The sequence below is a fragment of the Branchiostoma belcheri genome, unplaced genomic scaffold, assembly GCF_001625305.1.
Source record: "Branchiostoma belcheri isolate BF01 breed outbred unplaced genomic scaffold, Haploidv18h27 scaffold76, whole genome shotgun sequence".
NCBI classification, from domain to species: Eukaryota; Metazoa; Chordata; class Leptocardii; order Amphioxiformes; family Branchiostomatidae; genus Branchiostoma; species Branchiostoma belcheri.
In genome coordinates, this window is record NW_017804420.1 from 726,704 (window position 1) to 741,054 (window position 14,351).

At 43.0% G+C, this 14,351-nt stretch overlaps 1 protein-coding gene across 4 annotated transcripts in view; it reads right to left on the minus strand.

Moving 5' to 3' along the window:
* Positions 1-3,636: 3,636 nt before the first annotated feature.
* Positions 3,637-14,351, minus strand: part of LOC109485476 (histone acetyltransferase KAT6B-like) — a 24,512-nt gene continuing 13,797 nt past the window's right edge. For all 4 annotated transcript variants that reach the window (XM_019789124.1, XM_019789128.1, XM_019789126.1 and 1 more), the window contains exons 17-23: positions 10,173-10,335; positions 9,216-9,377; positions 8,805-8,949; positions 7,758-7,853; positions 7,057-7,310; positions 5,558-6,772; positions 3,637-5,323 (exon numbers count right to left, since the gene is read on the minus strand). In XM_019789124.1, coding sequence (XP_019644683.1) covers positions 4,202-5,323; positions 5,558-6,772; positions 7,057-7,310; positions 7,758-7,853; positions 8,805-8,949; positions 9,216-9,377; positions 10,173-10,335 — 3,157 coding nt within the window. In that variant the 3' untranslated portion in view covers positions 3,637-4,201. The remainder of the gene's footprint in view (positions 5,324-5,557; positions 6,773-7,056; positions 7,311-7,757; positions 7,854-8,804; positions 8,950-9,215; positions 9,378-10,172; positions 10,336-14,351) is intronic.

The window sequence follows — 14,351 nt, forward strand, 5'->3', positions numbered from 1 at the left end:
CCCCCGGGCCCCTTGCGCAGTACACCCTGGAACGACATAATCTTCTGCAAGTCGAAGGCGGTCGTTTACGGAAGAAGAAGAAGAAGAAAGTACAACTTACCGCCAAAGCGGACGTGGCGCGTCTTCCTGGGCAGAATTTTTACCCAGCTCGTTCTTCCCTTTCATGCACACTCGCCATCTTGGAAAGGCGTGTTTCACGCACATGTGTCATGCCACCTGTAAATCACGAGCAAAATTTGCATTCGATAATCAAGTTAACATATAAGATTAATGACAGGCCAATAGGAAATCACCACACACGCAGGCCAGAAAAATACGCTGTGTTAATTCTGGCTTTAATCTTACGAATTTGAAATTCTCAATTTTTCTATCCTCCTTCATTTTACTGAAGGAGGCCTCGAGGAAAACACACGTTAGTAATTTTATAAATGATTTTTATACCCATTTATCTTCTGATTGCGATAAGAACATTTTCTAGCTAGTAGTAGGTGACAAATTACAAACATTACAGTCATTGCGACAGTTGCCTCTAGGGATTCCAATACGGAAACTCCGTACAACAAGAGTAAATGTCAAGCGACATGCGTGTAGATAGAAATATTTCATTTGTGTACTTCGATCTTTGAGTGTTTATTTCTCTTTATCGACGATTGTTAAACTGAAAATCCAATTCTTCCCATATCATAGTTAGTATCAACGATAAGATTATAAAGTTACAAAATATAGCCGAATATAACCGAAACGTCCGCAATTTGTGACTAAGAGGACGCTCCTGACGAAGCAAGTCTTAGATTTTCAAACGTTATTTAATAAAATGGTTATTTGATAGGTTTTAGCTGAGCATTGATTCAATTATAAGGAAGACCAATCAAAACAGCGGATTTCGTCTTATAACGAGGCTCAAAAGTATGCATACATTAAGTCCAGGTGCCACATTACGTCATGCGATGTAGTTACGTAATCCTCCGGGCGAACTGTGTAGATATGCTGGGTTAAATATAGGCAGGAATGGGTGTAAACATTGGCGTTAAAAGTAAAAATAGCGCAAGCAATTACAGAACTAGTTGTTGCAATATTTTCTATATGATCCATTCTTCACGTCTAGTTGTTTTCTGGACGGTTGGAACTGATAGTAAGAACAAAATCAAAGAAAATTTGTTTAGTAACGAAAAATTAAACAAACATCAATAAAACGCATAAACGCATAAACTTTTGTTCCAGTTTTTCCACCAAACCCTTTCTAGAAGTGTAATAATTCATGCCTGAGGTGTCCAGAAGAATCTTTCCATCCCTGGCAAACGTGAACCCTTCTTTACAAAATTTACTCCCTCACGTTTTAGTTGATGTGTGATGCATCCACAGGCGCCATAATGCAATTCATCACACGTGTCAATGAGGGCCTCTAGCAGTTCCTGGAATTATTGCAGGTACTTGAGGAGATTTTTACATGCAATAATTTCACCGACTGCTAGAAGTCGCTTTTGATACATGGCGCAGAGGGTCATTAACCGATGTATCCTTGATGCTGATTGGTTCTCATCATATTTACGTGTTTGCGTCGTCGAGCCTGATTGGATAATAAAGAGAAACAAGTATGACGTCTGCCTCTTTGACCAAATATGGACAACAGACTCGAAGCTATAAAGCAGCTTTACTTTTCATGTAAACAACTGAAGTTACGATGAATTTTCGGACGAATAGGACTATTTTAGGCAGTTATTTTCCCCCAGATAAGCTACTGAGTCGTAAGAACTACCTCTACAAAGAAAAGGAGTCGATTTATGAGGCTAGGGGAGGTGAAAATGCTCGGCAACCACGTAATATTCTTACGAACAGGGGAGGGGGGCATTATGTGGGGATGGCTTTCAGCACCAAGGACAGGGATAGCTTCAGTTTGACCCTTCATGACTACAAACTGAATATTAATACACCGACGCGACTGCAATATACGAAGGAAATCAATTTGTGAATTTTTCAGTGTCGATCTCAATATCATATGAATGGAAACAGAGCCTCTGTCAGGCGTATAACTATGGCAATCCCCAAGCTGTTACGATTCTGCCTTCCACCATGCATCTGCTTGGTTTCCATTCATATGGTAATATGATCGACACGGAAAATTCACTCCTGTCAAGACTGTGACCATTTCTGCAAGCGATCAGCTGATCGCAAAATCACATTTTTACGTGTAAGTTGAGAATAAAGGAAATTTGGTCAAAGGCAATAAGTAGGAATAGAGAGGAGACCATACGGGGTAACGTTATACTCTGAAAACAAGGAGGCCGAAAAATGCCAAAAGTTTCATTTTCCTAAAATTGAAAAAGCGTACATTCATCCCCTATCACACCCCCGTTTTGAAGCACCCGTTCGGAAGGAAGCCTCGCTCATTCCCAGATTTGGCCACTTGGGAAACGCGATGGGCTCTTATGGGGGTTTTACTCCAGGTCTTTCCAGCTCTTGTTCTTGACGCTGAGGCCTCTCCTGACTACTTAAATATCACGGATATATCAGGGAATAATCGTTTTAGTCAGGCATATGCTCATTTTGAGACGAGAACTCCTACAGCGGGTAGTACGAGCGTCTGAAAATGGTACTTTTTTTGGCAATATTTCTGTCATTTATGTTGTCAACAGAAATATTTCTATTTCATTTATTTCAACATTTTATCACATTCTAGTAAATATTATACAAGTATTTACGTATATCAGGACAAGAAGTGGAAACACTGCATAATATTCAAATCAAATGTTGACATATCAAAGCCTTAGAAGTGACCACTATGGTCTGGTCACCATGCTACAGCTTTGGCTGTAGTTCTAATGAAATATATATGTTTACCAAAAGAAAACATATTGTTTTTGCTCTGTTTCCTCTTCTCTTCATCCAAACAAATAAGATCAATGACCTGAACCAGACGTCACCATCATGGTAACATCATGTTGGGTTACATAGTGTTGCAAGTTTATAGCAGGAGGGATTTAGACTCGTGTCTGATTATATATATGAATGTGTTTGAGTAAGAAAGACCATATGCGAAGGTAAGCATTATGCATTTGCTTTGCAAATGTTACCTTTCTAGTTCTTTAGTAATTTCTTTTGGCATGTGTATGTGCAATGTATTATTGTAGATTGCTTCAGCAAATTGACCACTAATGTTGGCTACGTCCTACTAAAATACATTGACCTAGATTTCAGAGCTTCGAAAGTTGTAGAATGTCCAATATTGAACTTGACTTTCGTATTACCGACCGGAACCTAACAAAATAAATACTATGAAAACACATCCACAACATCCGTGAAATGAGTTACAGAACTTGTGGTTTCAATTGGGGATGGGCATGATTTAGACAGCATAGTTAGCCCAGCAACAAGCTAACTTCTGATACATAGAAGCCGTCCAGTGTTCTATCTGCAGACAAAAACTATGAAAACTGTAAAAGTTTGGCACATCATTTTTATTTCCCGAATTATTTTGGGACTATATTAAAGCATCATTGACCTCATTTTTCCAAAAACATTTTTCTCAATTTTTTTAAACAGAGACGTGTGGGAGACACTGAAAACTTGTAGAGAAGTAGGTAGTTGTTCTAGAGCAAAATGAGTTGTCTTTTCATAGATGACCAGAAGTCAACAGACTTGCAACATTGCATTTCACATTTAATTTTGCGAGCAGTCACTTCTCAATGTATGAGTTCTTAATTATCATGTATAAACAGCAAGATATGGTACATCATGTTCGACAGAGTATCAATGGAATGCTCCATTTATGAACAACTTTTAAACAGCTTCCACTACCTACCATCATGTCCTACATGTCAATCATGCCATACTCATGACCTACAGGTGAAAATTAGCAAATGTCCCTGAAACTTGTGAAAAACGTGGAAAATCATATGTGGTAAGGGTAAGCTATACACAAATATTTAGTTATACAAAAAGAGAAGTCTTCAACAATAGACATGTACATCGAGTGAAAGTCGTCCTCTCAGGTTTTTAATCAACTCTTTTCATCACTTGCAGCTCTCTCATCAAGATACATTTGAAATAGGATAAAACATACGAGAGTAACAAAGCAGACGATTCCTACAAATAGCGGAGAGAAAGGTCCCATCTCCACTTTCCTAATACCCAGATAGTTGGTCTCCACACCTAGACCTAAGTCACCGCTGCATACCAGTGTTCATGGAGTTCAGACGGCCATTCATGGCGTACGGATTAGGGGCGGGGCTGTACATGATGTTGGAATGGCGGGTGTGGTGCAGCTGTTGTTGGGGGGTGGGGGGGCATGTTGATGACGCCCATCTGGACCGGGACGCGCGCCGCCTGGTCCATGTACGCGGGGTTGACGGGCTGGTACGTGCTGTTCATGATGGGCTGCGCCAGGCGGTAACCGTTCATGTTGACGGCGCTGTAGCCGGTCATGGGGCTGATGGTGCGATGGCGGGAGGAGGGGAGGGGTGGGCCGGGGCCCGGTCTGTACTGCGGGCGGTATTGCTGGGGTGGGGCCGGCTGCATGGGGGACGAAGTGAACCGGTACGTTGGACTTGTTCTGTATGTTCATGTTGGTCTGGATGACGTGGCCTTGCACGCCGGGACTGGGGGCAGACCTGTTGTGGACAGGAGGGGTCATGTTACGTTGCACGGGGGAGGGGGGAGTCATTGCTAGCGGAGGGGGAGGGGTGAGGTTAGGAGGAGGGGTCATCCCCGGCTGGTTGTGCAAGGAGCCCGGAGACGGCATACGTAATTGCGATTCGTCCATAATGCCGTTGGTGAGCTGTTGCAGTTTGGCAAGGCTGAAGCTGGTGCTCGTGTTGGGACTTTCCCGTCCGCGTAACATCGTCCCCATGCTGCTGTAGGCATTGTGGTTTCCGCCAGGCCCCGTCCCGTTGTCCTGCATCCCCAGGTAGGCGTTAGACACTTGGCAAGAAGTCTCCATGAGGGCGTGCTGTGCGGGCATCTGACCGTAGTTCAGGGGACAGTTCTGCACGGCAGGCTGTACGTGGTGCGTGGGGTCCATACTGGAATAGTTTGTGGTGTGGATGGGCATGCTGTAGCCTTGTTGTAAGTGGGAGTTATCCATCATCAGACTACAGTCAGCACTGGACACGATGGCCATGTTACAGTTGGTGGACACGGAGGTGGTACTGTACATCATTCTGGCCGGCGCCACGCCGGTGTTACTGCTGTCCACCATGGCCATACCAGAGGCAGGGGGCAGCGCAGAACTGGACGTGTTGGCAGAGAGGGAACAGCTGCTACCTGCTGACCCAGAGGACAGCTGCTGTCCAACACCAGGGCTCATCCTCATGTATGTATTCCCGTCCTGCAAAGAAAACATAACCAGTAAACAATTACAAATGTACCTCTAGAAACAACAATCCTGAAGTGTTATTGACAGCACGCAACAATAATATTGTTCTTGGTAAAGATACAGTCAGAACTTTCCAAATTCGATTCAATGGATTGACACATTAACAGCACAAAGACTGCAATTGGGATCACTGATTCTACCAGACTGCAGTCTCTACTCTAATATATATTGTATAGTTACTAGTACCTGTATGGACCCATGGTGTTGGATGTTGCCCATAGAAGGACTGGGTACAGATGACGGCTGTGTGTTGCTGCCGTTGTCCACAGCAGGGCTGTTCATACTACAGGGCAGCATGGGGCTGTTGTGACAGGAGGAGGACCCTGTGCCGGCGCTGGCCGGCCTGAGCGGAGACGGGTTGGTGCTCTGGTGACTGACGGCGTGGGGAGACTGGGTGGGAGTCTGCTGGATACTGGGCGGTCCAGTCTGCGTACACAACTGTTCTTTGGTCATCATGTTTCCAGTTTGTACTACCGTGTGTTGTTGTTGTTGTTGTTCACATGAAGCCGGTCTGTCGGACAGGGTGTGGATGACTGTAGGAGATGGTCGGTCACTGTTGACGGCGATGTCTGCTGGTGCTGGCTTCATCACCCTGGGGGACTCCAGGTTGGGACTGTTGGCATCACTGCCGTAGTCGCTGTGGTCGCTCTGCAGTTTGGGAGGCAGCTGCTGGGGGGCGCTGGGGGGCACGCAGGTGTCCAGGATCCTCTCGGGACTGCTGTGCTCCTGCGGCGCCGGTGGTACGGCCTGCTCCTGCGACACCTGAACAACCTGCACCTCGCTTTTCTCCTGGGGGGGTTGTGGTTGCGGGGAGGGGGTGTTCTGCGGGAGGGGGGACAGGGTATCCACGGGGTAAGGCTGGTCTGTCATGGTGACAGCAGGTTGTTCTGTAGGCGTGGATGCACAGGTGTCTGATATACTGTCCTCCAAACATTGTGCAGCAGCGTTGCCTTCAGTGTCCACCTGAGGAACCGGTACCTCCTCCTCTATAGGAGAACACACTGGCTGTTCCTCTTCCTGTTCCTTCTCCTCTTCTTCCTCTGGTTGTTGTTGTGGGGAGGAGGGTTCAGGCTCACTGAGGCACACTTCTGCTGCCTCCTCTCCATTCACAACTTCTTCAGGGCCGTCTTTTCTCTCTGTCTGCTCTTCTTCTTCCTCTTCTGCTACTTCTTCTGGTTCTTTTTCTTCCTGCACCATGTTAACTTCCTCTGGGACAGTGTCCTCCTCTTCCTTGCCGTTCGTCTCCGGAACGGGGACCGTTGTTGTCTCTTTCCTGTCGTCCTCTTCATCCGAGTCCTCCAGGCAGTCTGACAGGTTGGGACAGTTGGTGACGTCGTCCAGCCCCGATGACAGTGTCTGCGTCATGAGCGAACAGCTGCCTCTGTCTGCAAACTCTCCGTCCTGCAAAATGTCAAGTCATTATTTTTAGACTTTGATGAAATTTGATACTTTCCTTGAACACGAGCAAAAATAGCTCACCTTGAATATTCAGTAGCTCATAAGTCGACCTTTCTATGAGAGATAATCAATACATAAAAACCAAAAACAATCATTTTTAAAATTGTATCACAATAAATCCCTATAGCTCCTATTACTACAATTTCAACAAACAGCCATGTTGCCATTGATGCAAAATCAGTCACTATTTACATGAAGAGGAAATGATAATGAATCTAGACACTTACTAGTCCAGTTTTGTGTGAGCCTGATGCTGACGTGTGGTCAGATACAGGGTGCTTCCTCGGTCTGCCTGGTTTCCTCCCAGACTTGTGCCTGCTTTCTCTTTGTTTCTTACTGGAGTGCCTGTGCTCGTTCTTTGAACTTGAGCTTCTTTTGCTCTTCTGTTGTCCCTGACGGTCGCTCTTCCCCTTCTTTTTCTTGTGAGGAGGTTCATCGTCCTGGCTGACATGGTTGTGTTGGTCCAGAGCGGACGACGAGTCTACAGAAAAAAAAAAAGATCAAAGCATCTTTAAAAAAAATGGTATGAAACAAAATATTCAAGATAGAAGGAAAAAGGAGGCCAAATGGATCAGAAAATCCACTTCAATCATGAACTGTGATGAAGGGGGATAAAGTATTCTTAAGAACTTTACCTTGCTTCATTATGTCTGTACTGTACTGTACTATGTCAGTATCACATATCAACACTCTAGGAGACCACAGTAATACTGCAGCTGCGACACCTAGACCTAGCTGCAGTACAAGTCAGAACCAGTCACTGTTGCCCTGAAGAAGGTGACTAGTGTTGGATGTGAAAACCCCTCGTTGTTAACTAAAGAACATTCTTACACAGTCCCTTGCCAACCTGATGAAATTATTCACAAAAAGAATCTTATTGACAAAAGTGTAGTTACAATAAAGAAGAAGTCTTGATTATGGCTAGTACCTTTGCCTTGCCCTTGATGGCTTCTCTTGGTCCTGTTCTTGGTCTGGCCAGAGTCTGACTTGCTTGCACCATCGTATACCAAACTGTCTGCACAGTCTGTAACAAGATTCCATGTAAATACTCAATGGACTACCACCTATTCCAGCATCACTGTATCACTAGTCCTGAGTGCAAATGTGGGCATCCAAATGAGACACCAGATCACTATTGCACTGCAAATTTTATAATACTGAAAGGACCAAAATGTTGTTATCCATATCTTGCCTTCATCTTGAAAACATACTCCCTTCCGACCCACTCAACGCAGATGACGCCACATTATGTACTTTACTTCTTACAGGTAGTCCCTCCCTCCCATACCCTACTAACTGCCGTATCTTTGATATTGTGTTCAACTTTATTCATCACACTGGAAGATTTGACCAATCTTATTAATGTTATATTGGTTTTGGTATTGGTATTGGTACGCCAGCCACTTTCATTTTATGTTTATGTTATACTTTATGTCATCTTTATGTTTACTTTTGTATTATGTTTTATGAGCAGCGGATTCACATAAGCACAACAAGTGCTTCCTATCCAATGCTCAAAAATCCATGTGAATAAAATAAATAAAAAATAAAATAAAATAAATACTCAATGTAACAATAAAGGCATCCAAGTCAATCTCAAGGCAGTAAAACTGGATTTTCAATCACTGTCACTTTCCTGGTCATTTCTTAATGTAGTAAGTTGAATCAACCATATCCCATGGTGATATCTGTGAGGCAAAAATGCAATGTCACTGATGGAAAACAGTTGCTTGTTTAGTATTGTAAGCTGCTTCTAGCTGTATGTTGGCAGTACCAAAAATAAATAGACTCCTCAGGTAGACCTCAAAGCCCTGCCCACCAACCTCAAATGTAGATACGCAAAATAAAAGTGCATTAAGTGCATAATTAAGAATTTGATGGACATGCAGCCATTTTCCCATTGTTTGAACCAATGACTGCCATCCTCTCATTGGTTGAATTGCTAATTATGATTGACAGTCAGAAGTGTTCTCACCAGAGGACTTGTTAGCTGTCCGCTCTGGGCTGCTGGTTCTTGCCTCAGAAGAAGTGCCCTCTTCCAGCTTGGCTGCTTTCTTGTTCTTACGGTTGGACTTGTGGTGTTTGTGCCTCCCTGAGCTGGACTTCTTTTTCCTGTTACTCTGTAACAAACAATGGATATTTTTCATTTCATTTTGTTTGATGTAACATTGCATCGAGCAGCAAAGGGGGGTTTGGGGACATGCTTCCCGGGAAAATTTTGAAATCTTGACCCTCTGAAATGCTATTTCCCTAATGTTGAGGGGCAAATCTTGCCGACAGACTAAGCTTAGTTTAGTGACATCTCTTTTCATATCCTTACAGGCCCATTTTTGTCTGTCATGAGCACCAAAAGTCTGTCAAATGAAGAAAGACGGATGCTTTTTACCTTTTTGGAGGATGACTGACGTCCTTCCTTCTGTTTGTCTGTGGGTTTCTCTTTGACTGCTTCCCTGCTGACACTTCTGTTGACGTTGGTGTGAGGCTTGGGCTGTCTGTGGACCTTCTGTTCCTGCTCAATGTCCCTCACCAGGGCTCCCATACGCTCCATCTGACAGTACACATATCAAAGTGTCAATGGTTTGTTTTAAAGGGGCATTGCAGGTAGTGATGCATACCGGTTCACTGGACTTGGATCCGGACTTGTAAGAATGTTTAGGTTCAAATCCAAAAAAAATAAAAGTCAAGAACCAAGTCCAGACTTATTACCATCAAAGACCATTTCACATATCCCTTTTTTTCGTAGATTGTAAAATCTTTGCTGCAAAACGAAGAAAACATTGCCATCGGGCATCGTCAAGTACCGGCCTCCATGTTATGTGGCCAAAGTTTCACCCAGACAACATTGCAAGGTTGCCAACATGCAACTTTGTATATGCCATGGGTTTAGGTCCAGACTTACAAGTCCGGAACTGAACCTAAACCTCTGGACTTGAATCCGGACCTGAACCTAAAATTGGGTTTAGGTATGCCTTTTAGCACATCGTATCGTATTATCAGGCTATACGTATTATTTGTGACCACTACATTAAATTTAGGACCACTACACTAATTTTCAACTTCTGGTAGTGTAACGGTACTTAACTTGTGTGAAAACTTGAACCCTGCATTATGTAATTTTTGGGTGCAGAACCTTCATGTGAATGATATGTGCAACCACTTTTTACTATATTTGCATCACAAAAACAAGGTGCACTGAATTCCGAAAACCATTTCAAAGGAAACTCACCTGGTCTTGACAATATCATCCAAGTTCGGGGCTGAGTAGTTACATCAATACCTGTAAATTCTCCATTGTATACGTGTGGAGAATTCTGATAAACAGATAAACAAACAGGTTCCATACCTCTCTCTCGGCACTCTTCTCCTCCTCCAGGATGGCAGTGTTAGACACGATGAGGGGAGACCAGCGCAGGGCGTCAGGGTCCACCTCCGCACGCCGCTCGGCAGCCGACTCCAGACGGGCCATGTGTTCTTCCACCAGACGCTTCCTCACACGGATCATCACCCTGGGGCAGCACGCACATTCAGTTTTAATCATTTCTTTACAGGGCTCGAAATTCATTTTTAGGAATAGGTGCACTAGTGGTGCACCCAAACTAAAAAATTAGGTGAACAGAAAATTTTTTGGGTCCACCATATAAAACTAAACTTAATTACAGGTCTTACTGCTTCACTTCTGAGCTTGAATCTAAAATTGGAGCTAACTTCAAAATCTTCAACAAGTACTACAACACAGGTTTTATGATTTTTGTGACATTTAGATGCCAAGAATATCCTGTAAACTACATGTATTATACATTTGATATGTACAAAAATATCTACAACTACAAAAATATTTGGGTGCACTGGTGCACCCACAGAAAAAAATGGGTGCACAGCTCCAATTTTGGGTGCACTAAGGTGCACATGCACCCAGTATTTCGAGCCCTGTATATAGATTGCACATACAGTACCATCTATATAGCACCCTGTATATGTACAATTTGGGAGTATTTCTCGCGCAATGCATCACACCGCAGGAAAACGCAACGAATGCGGAAGTAACTACGCCACCACAGGGCAAAAAAGTCAAGGGTTTATGACCTGGTTAAGGCATCAAATTATTTCAAAATACTGTGTAAAAATTGCCAGCACGACAAGGGTTAAGATTAACCACATTTAGGGAAGAACTGCTGACTATCATCTTTTCAGGATGTCGACAATGTTAACCTTCACATGGTCTAGCTCAACAAACTACTGCTCTGTTTATTCTTACTTAAACACTGTCCTGCTACTTGCTACATAATGTAATCCCACAGGGTGTCTGCTACAGCACCAGTTACCATGGTAACAGCTCTCTGGTCCAGGTCATTGACCTTATTTACTTGGAACGGAAGAGGAAGAAGAAACAGAGCAAAATTAATATATTTTCCTTCTGCGAAGGCAGATATGACTAGAAATGGTTTCTGTCTTTGTCCAACTCTCACCTGTCGTCCTTCCTGGTGACCATATGGAGGCTCTGTAGCGTGGCTGCGATGTCATGTGGACACATCCCAGTGGCCTCGCTGATGACCTTTATACTGATGTGGTCACCCTGGAAGTAAAACAACAATCAGTCGCATGAAAATCACAAAGACTGACTTCAGGGCACTCAGGGAGTAAAACCTCTGCATTGAGAGCAGTAAATTCTTATCTGTTTCCAATTATTTTTTTACCAATTTTTAAACCGGTAAATGATGCCTCCGGCTTTATGTCCTATCCAAAGGATGTCCCTAACTCATTTTCACCTGAGTCTTAAAAGAGAGGAAATAGGTGTGAAGTGCCTTTTCCAAGGACACAATAGTGGGGCCTATCAAGGATTAGAACCCAGAACCTTCAGATTCTGAGTCAACAACCCTTACCACAAGACTACCTTGCCATTTTAGAAACTGTACTTAAGAAATTAAAAATGACTATTCAGTTTACAATGTTAGCCAGTGTTACCTTGTGTTTTGCTAAGTACTCGAGGATGGTGCTGCGCCAGTAAGCGGTGTAGCTGATGCGCCCCAGGTCAGACAGGGGTTTCTCTGGGGACCCAGGCTGGCCCTCGCGCTGGGACAACAGGTAACCTGCACAGAAACAATACATCAATCTCCTCGTAGAAAAAACACAGCTACCAATTTCTGTGCCAGTTTTATTCTTCTCTGAAAATAATATAAAACATAATTCTTGTCGTCCCCTACAGTTGTACACAAAGCTTGGAGTCAACACTACAGCTTAAGCCGTGACAATTGTCCAATTCCTGTGAACAATTTCATCAGGTTGGCTGTATGAGAAGGTTCTTTAGTCAACATCCAATGTGCTTGACAATGCATTTGATGCGCACTTGTAATATTGCAGCAGCGACACCTAGCTTCAGTAGAAGGTGACAGATGGTCACAGAAATGTTGGATGTAAAAACCCACTGGTTGTTGAATAAACAACCTTCTTATACTGTACAACCCTCCTTTGCCACTTCAGTGCAAAACTGACACCCAACGCCAAAGGAATAATACACAGACGTAGAAATAATACAGATACAGACATGCTGTTTAGGCCACAGCAAGTACATTTTATGGATGACATCCTCCGCAGACTCCAAATCTAATGCGAGCGGGCGAAAAAAAAACAAGGCGGGTCGAAAAAAACAAGGTTCTTACATTTTAAAATTTTGACTCAATCGTCGTACAAATGGTCTTGATTCAGTGGGAACATCACATATACACAGCCAGCATCACATATCACTACATCAAAGTAAGAAACAAAACATTAAATCAGAGCCCTTTCTTGTCTCCTCTCTGCCATCCACCTTCCAGCATGGCAGCAGACATCTTTGCCCATTTTCGGCATGGTGACCACTGTCAGAAGGCAACAAAGTTTCTTGTTTTTTTTCCCGAAATCAGGCAAAAATTAATGCCTGTCATCCATAAGAATTACTTGCTGTGGCCTTACAAAGGCCCTGTTGAGAAGACTTACTGAATTCGATGAGGAAGCGTCCAAATCCTCTCCTTTGGAAGTGTGGCATGGTCATGATACAGGACACATTGTACTTCTGTTGACTGTGTTTTTCCTGAAATATCAAAAGTCTGTCAGCCTTTTTTGAAAAGATTAGTACATTCACATCAAATCTTAAGATTTTTCTTGCTGTATTCCATTTTCTCACTGGAATGATCTCATTCCAGAGTTTACTATTAATGTTACTGAACCTTAATGCGAGTTACGGTAAAAGCAGAAACCTTTGGAGTGGTTTCATCTTCAGTTTTTGCAGTAACTTCTTACTGTGAAATCATAACACTGCAAATATGTGTTATAGTTCTATTTTACTACATGAAAACCTGCTTTTTCCTCCAACTTCAAAATAAAACCACAGCAAAGGTAAAGACATTTACGGTACCTTGGAGAAGTAGCCAACGAGATGGCATCCCTTTTTGTCATTGAAAGTCAGTACATAGAACAGGAAGGGTTCCACGTCATAGTACAGGGTTTTGTGGTCCAGAAACAGCTTGGCTAGCAGACACAGGTTCTGACAGTAGATCTGAAACAAAAAAACAGTACACATTGTTGGTAAACATACATAATACATAGTTCCTTATCACTTTTACGTAGAACGTTATGTTTTCAGTAGCAATTGTGTATGTGTGTGTGTGTGGGGGGGGTGTCAGTCGTCCTTTCAACAGAATAACTCAAGAAGGCTTAATATATATAGTCTTCATATTTGATGGGTAGGTCTTGATAAGATTTAAAAATGATTAGATATTGGTCCCCCTAATGGCTTGCTATGGTACTGCAGTGGAACTTCCGGTTTTGATATCTCCTGGTAAAATAGAACATTCATGACACTATCAATCACTTAGTGCTTTTTGGTTTGCCACTGCTGTTTCTTCCTTCAATGATATTATTGCAGGTATGCGTGCAGCAGCAGCTGGCTATATTACACCAAACGACCTGTTATAACCAACCTTTACACATCTAACTGCAAATTGTTCCATTTTCTAAATACAGTGAGTATTATTGAATGTTTTGTGATCGTTGTTGACGTTGTCTCACCTTGTTGACATTACCATCCACCTCAAAGACAGACAGGTTATCCTTGCGGTAGATTTCATTGGCCGGTGGATGGTGCCAGCCACATTTGATCTGTGGAGGTAAAACATGACGATTCATCAATCAAATCACCAACCACAACCAAACAACAGGACAAAGACATCAATTTCATGATTGAATAAGTTTGAACTTGAACAAGAAGAAAGTGCAGTGTCTTACCACATGCCTCTTGAGGATACTTCTACTCTTCATGTACTTGAGACAAAACTCACACAAGAATAACTTTGGCAACCTGTAAAAGATAGAATTGCCATCATTAATATCGGCAGGACATTTAGTAAATAAAAACTTAAACCACTATAGTTCACACACTGCTTCTTTTCTGCGCAGTTAAGAGAAGAGTATGGCACTTGAACACACAGTGCTAGTGCGGACTAGCCCCGACATTTGACAAAATTCAAGAATTTTGCCCAATCTGTCA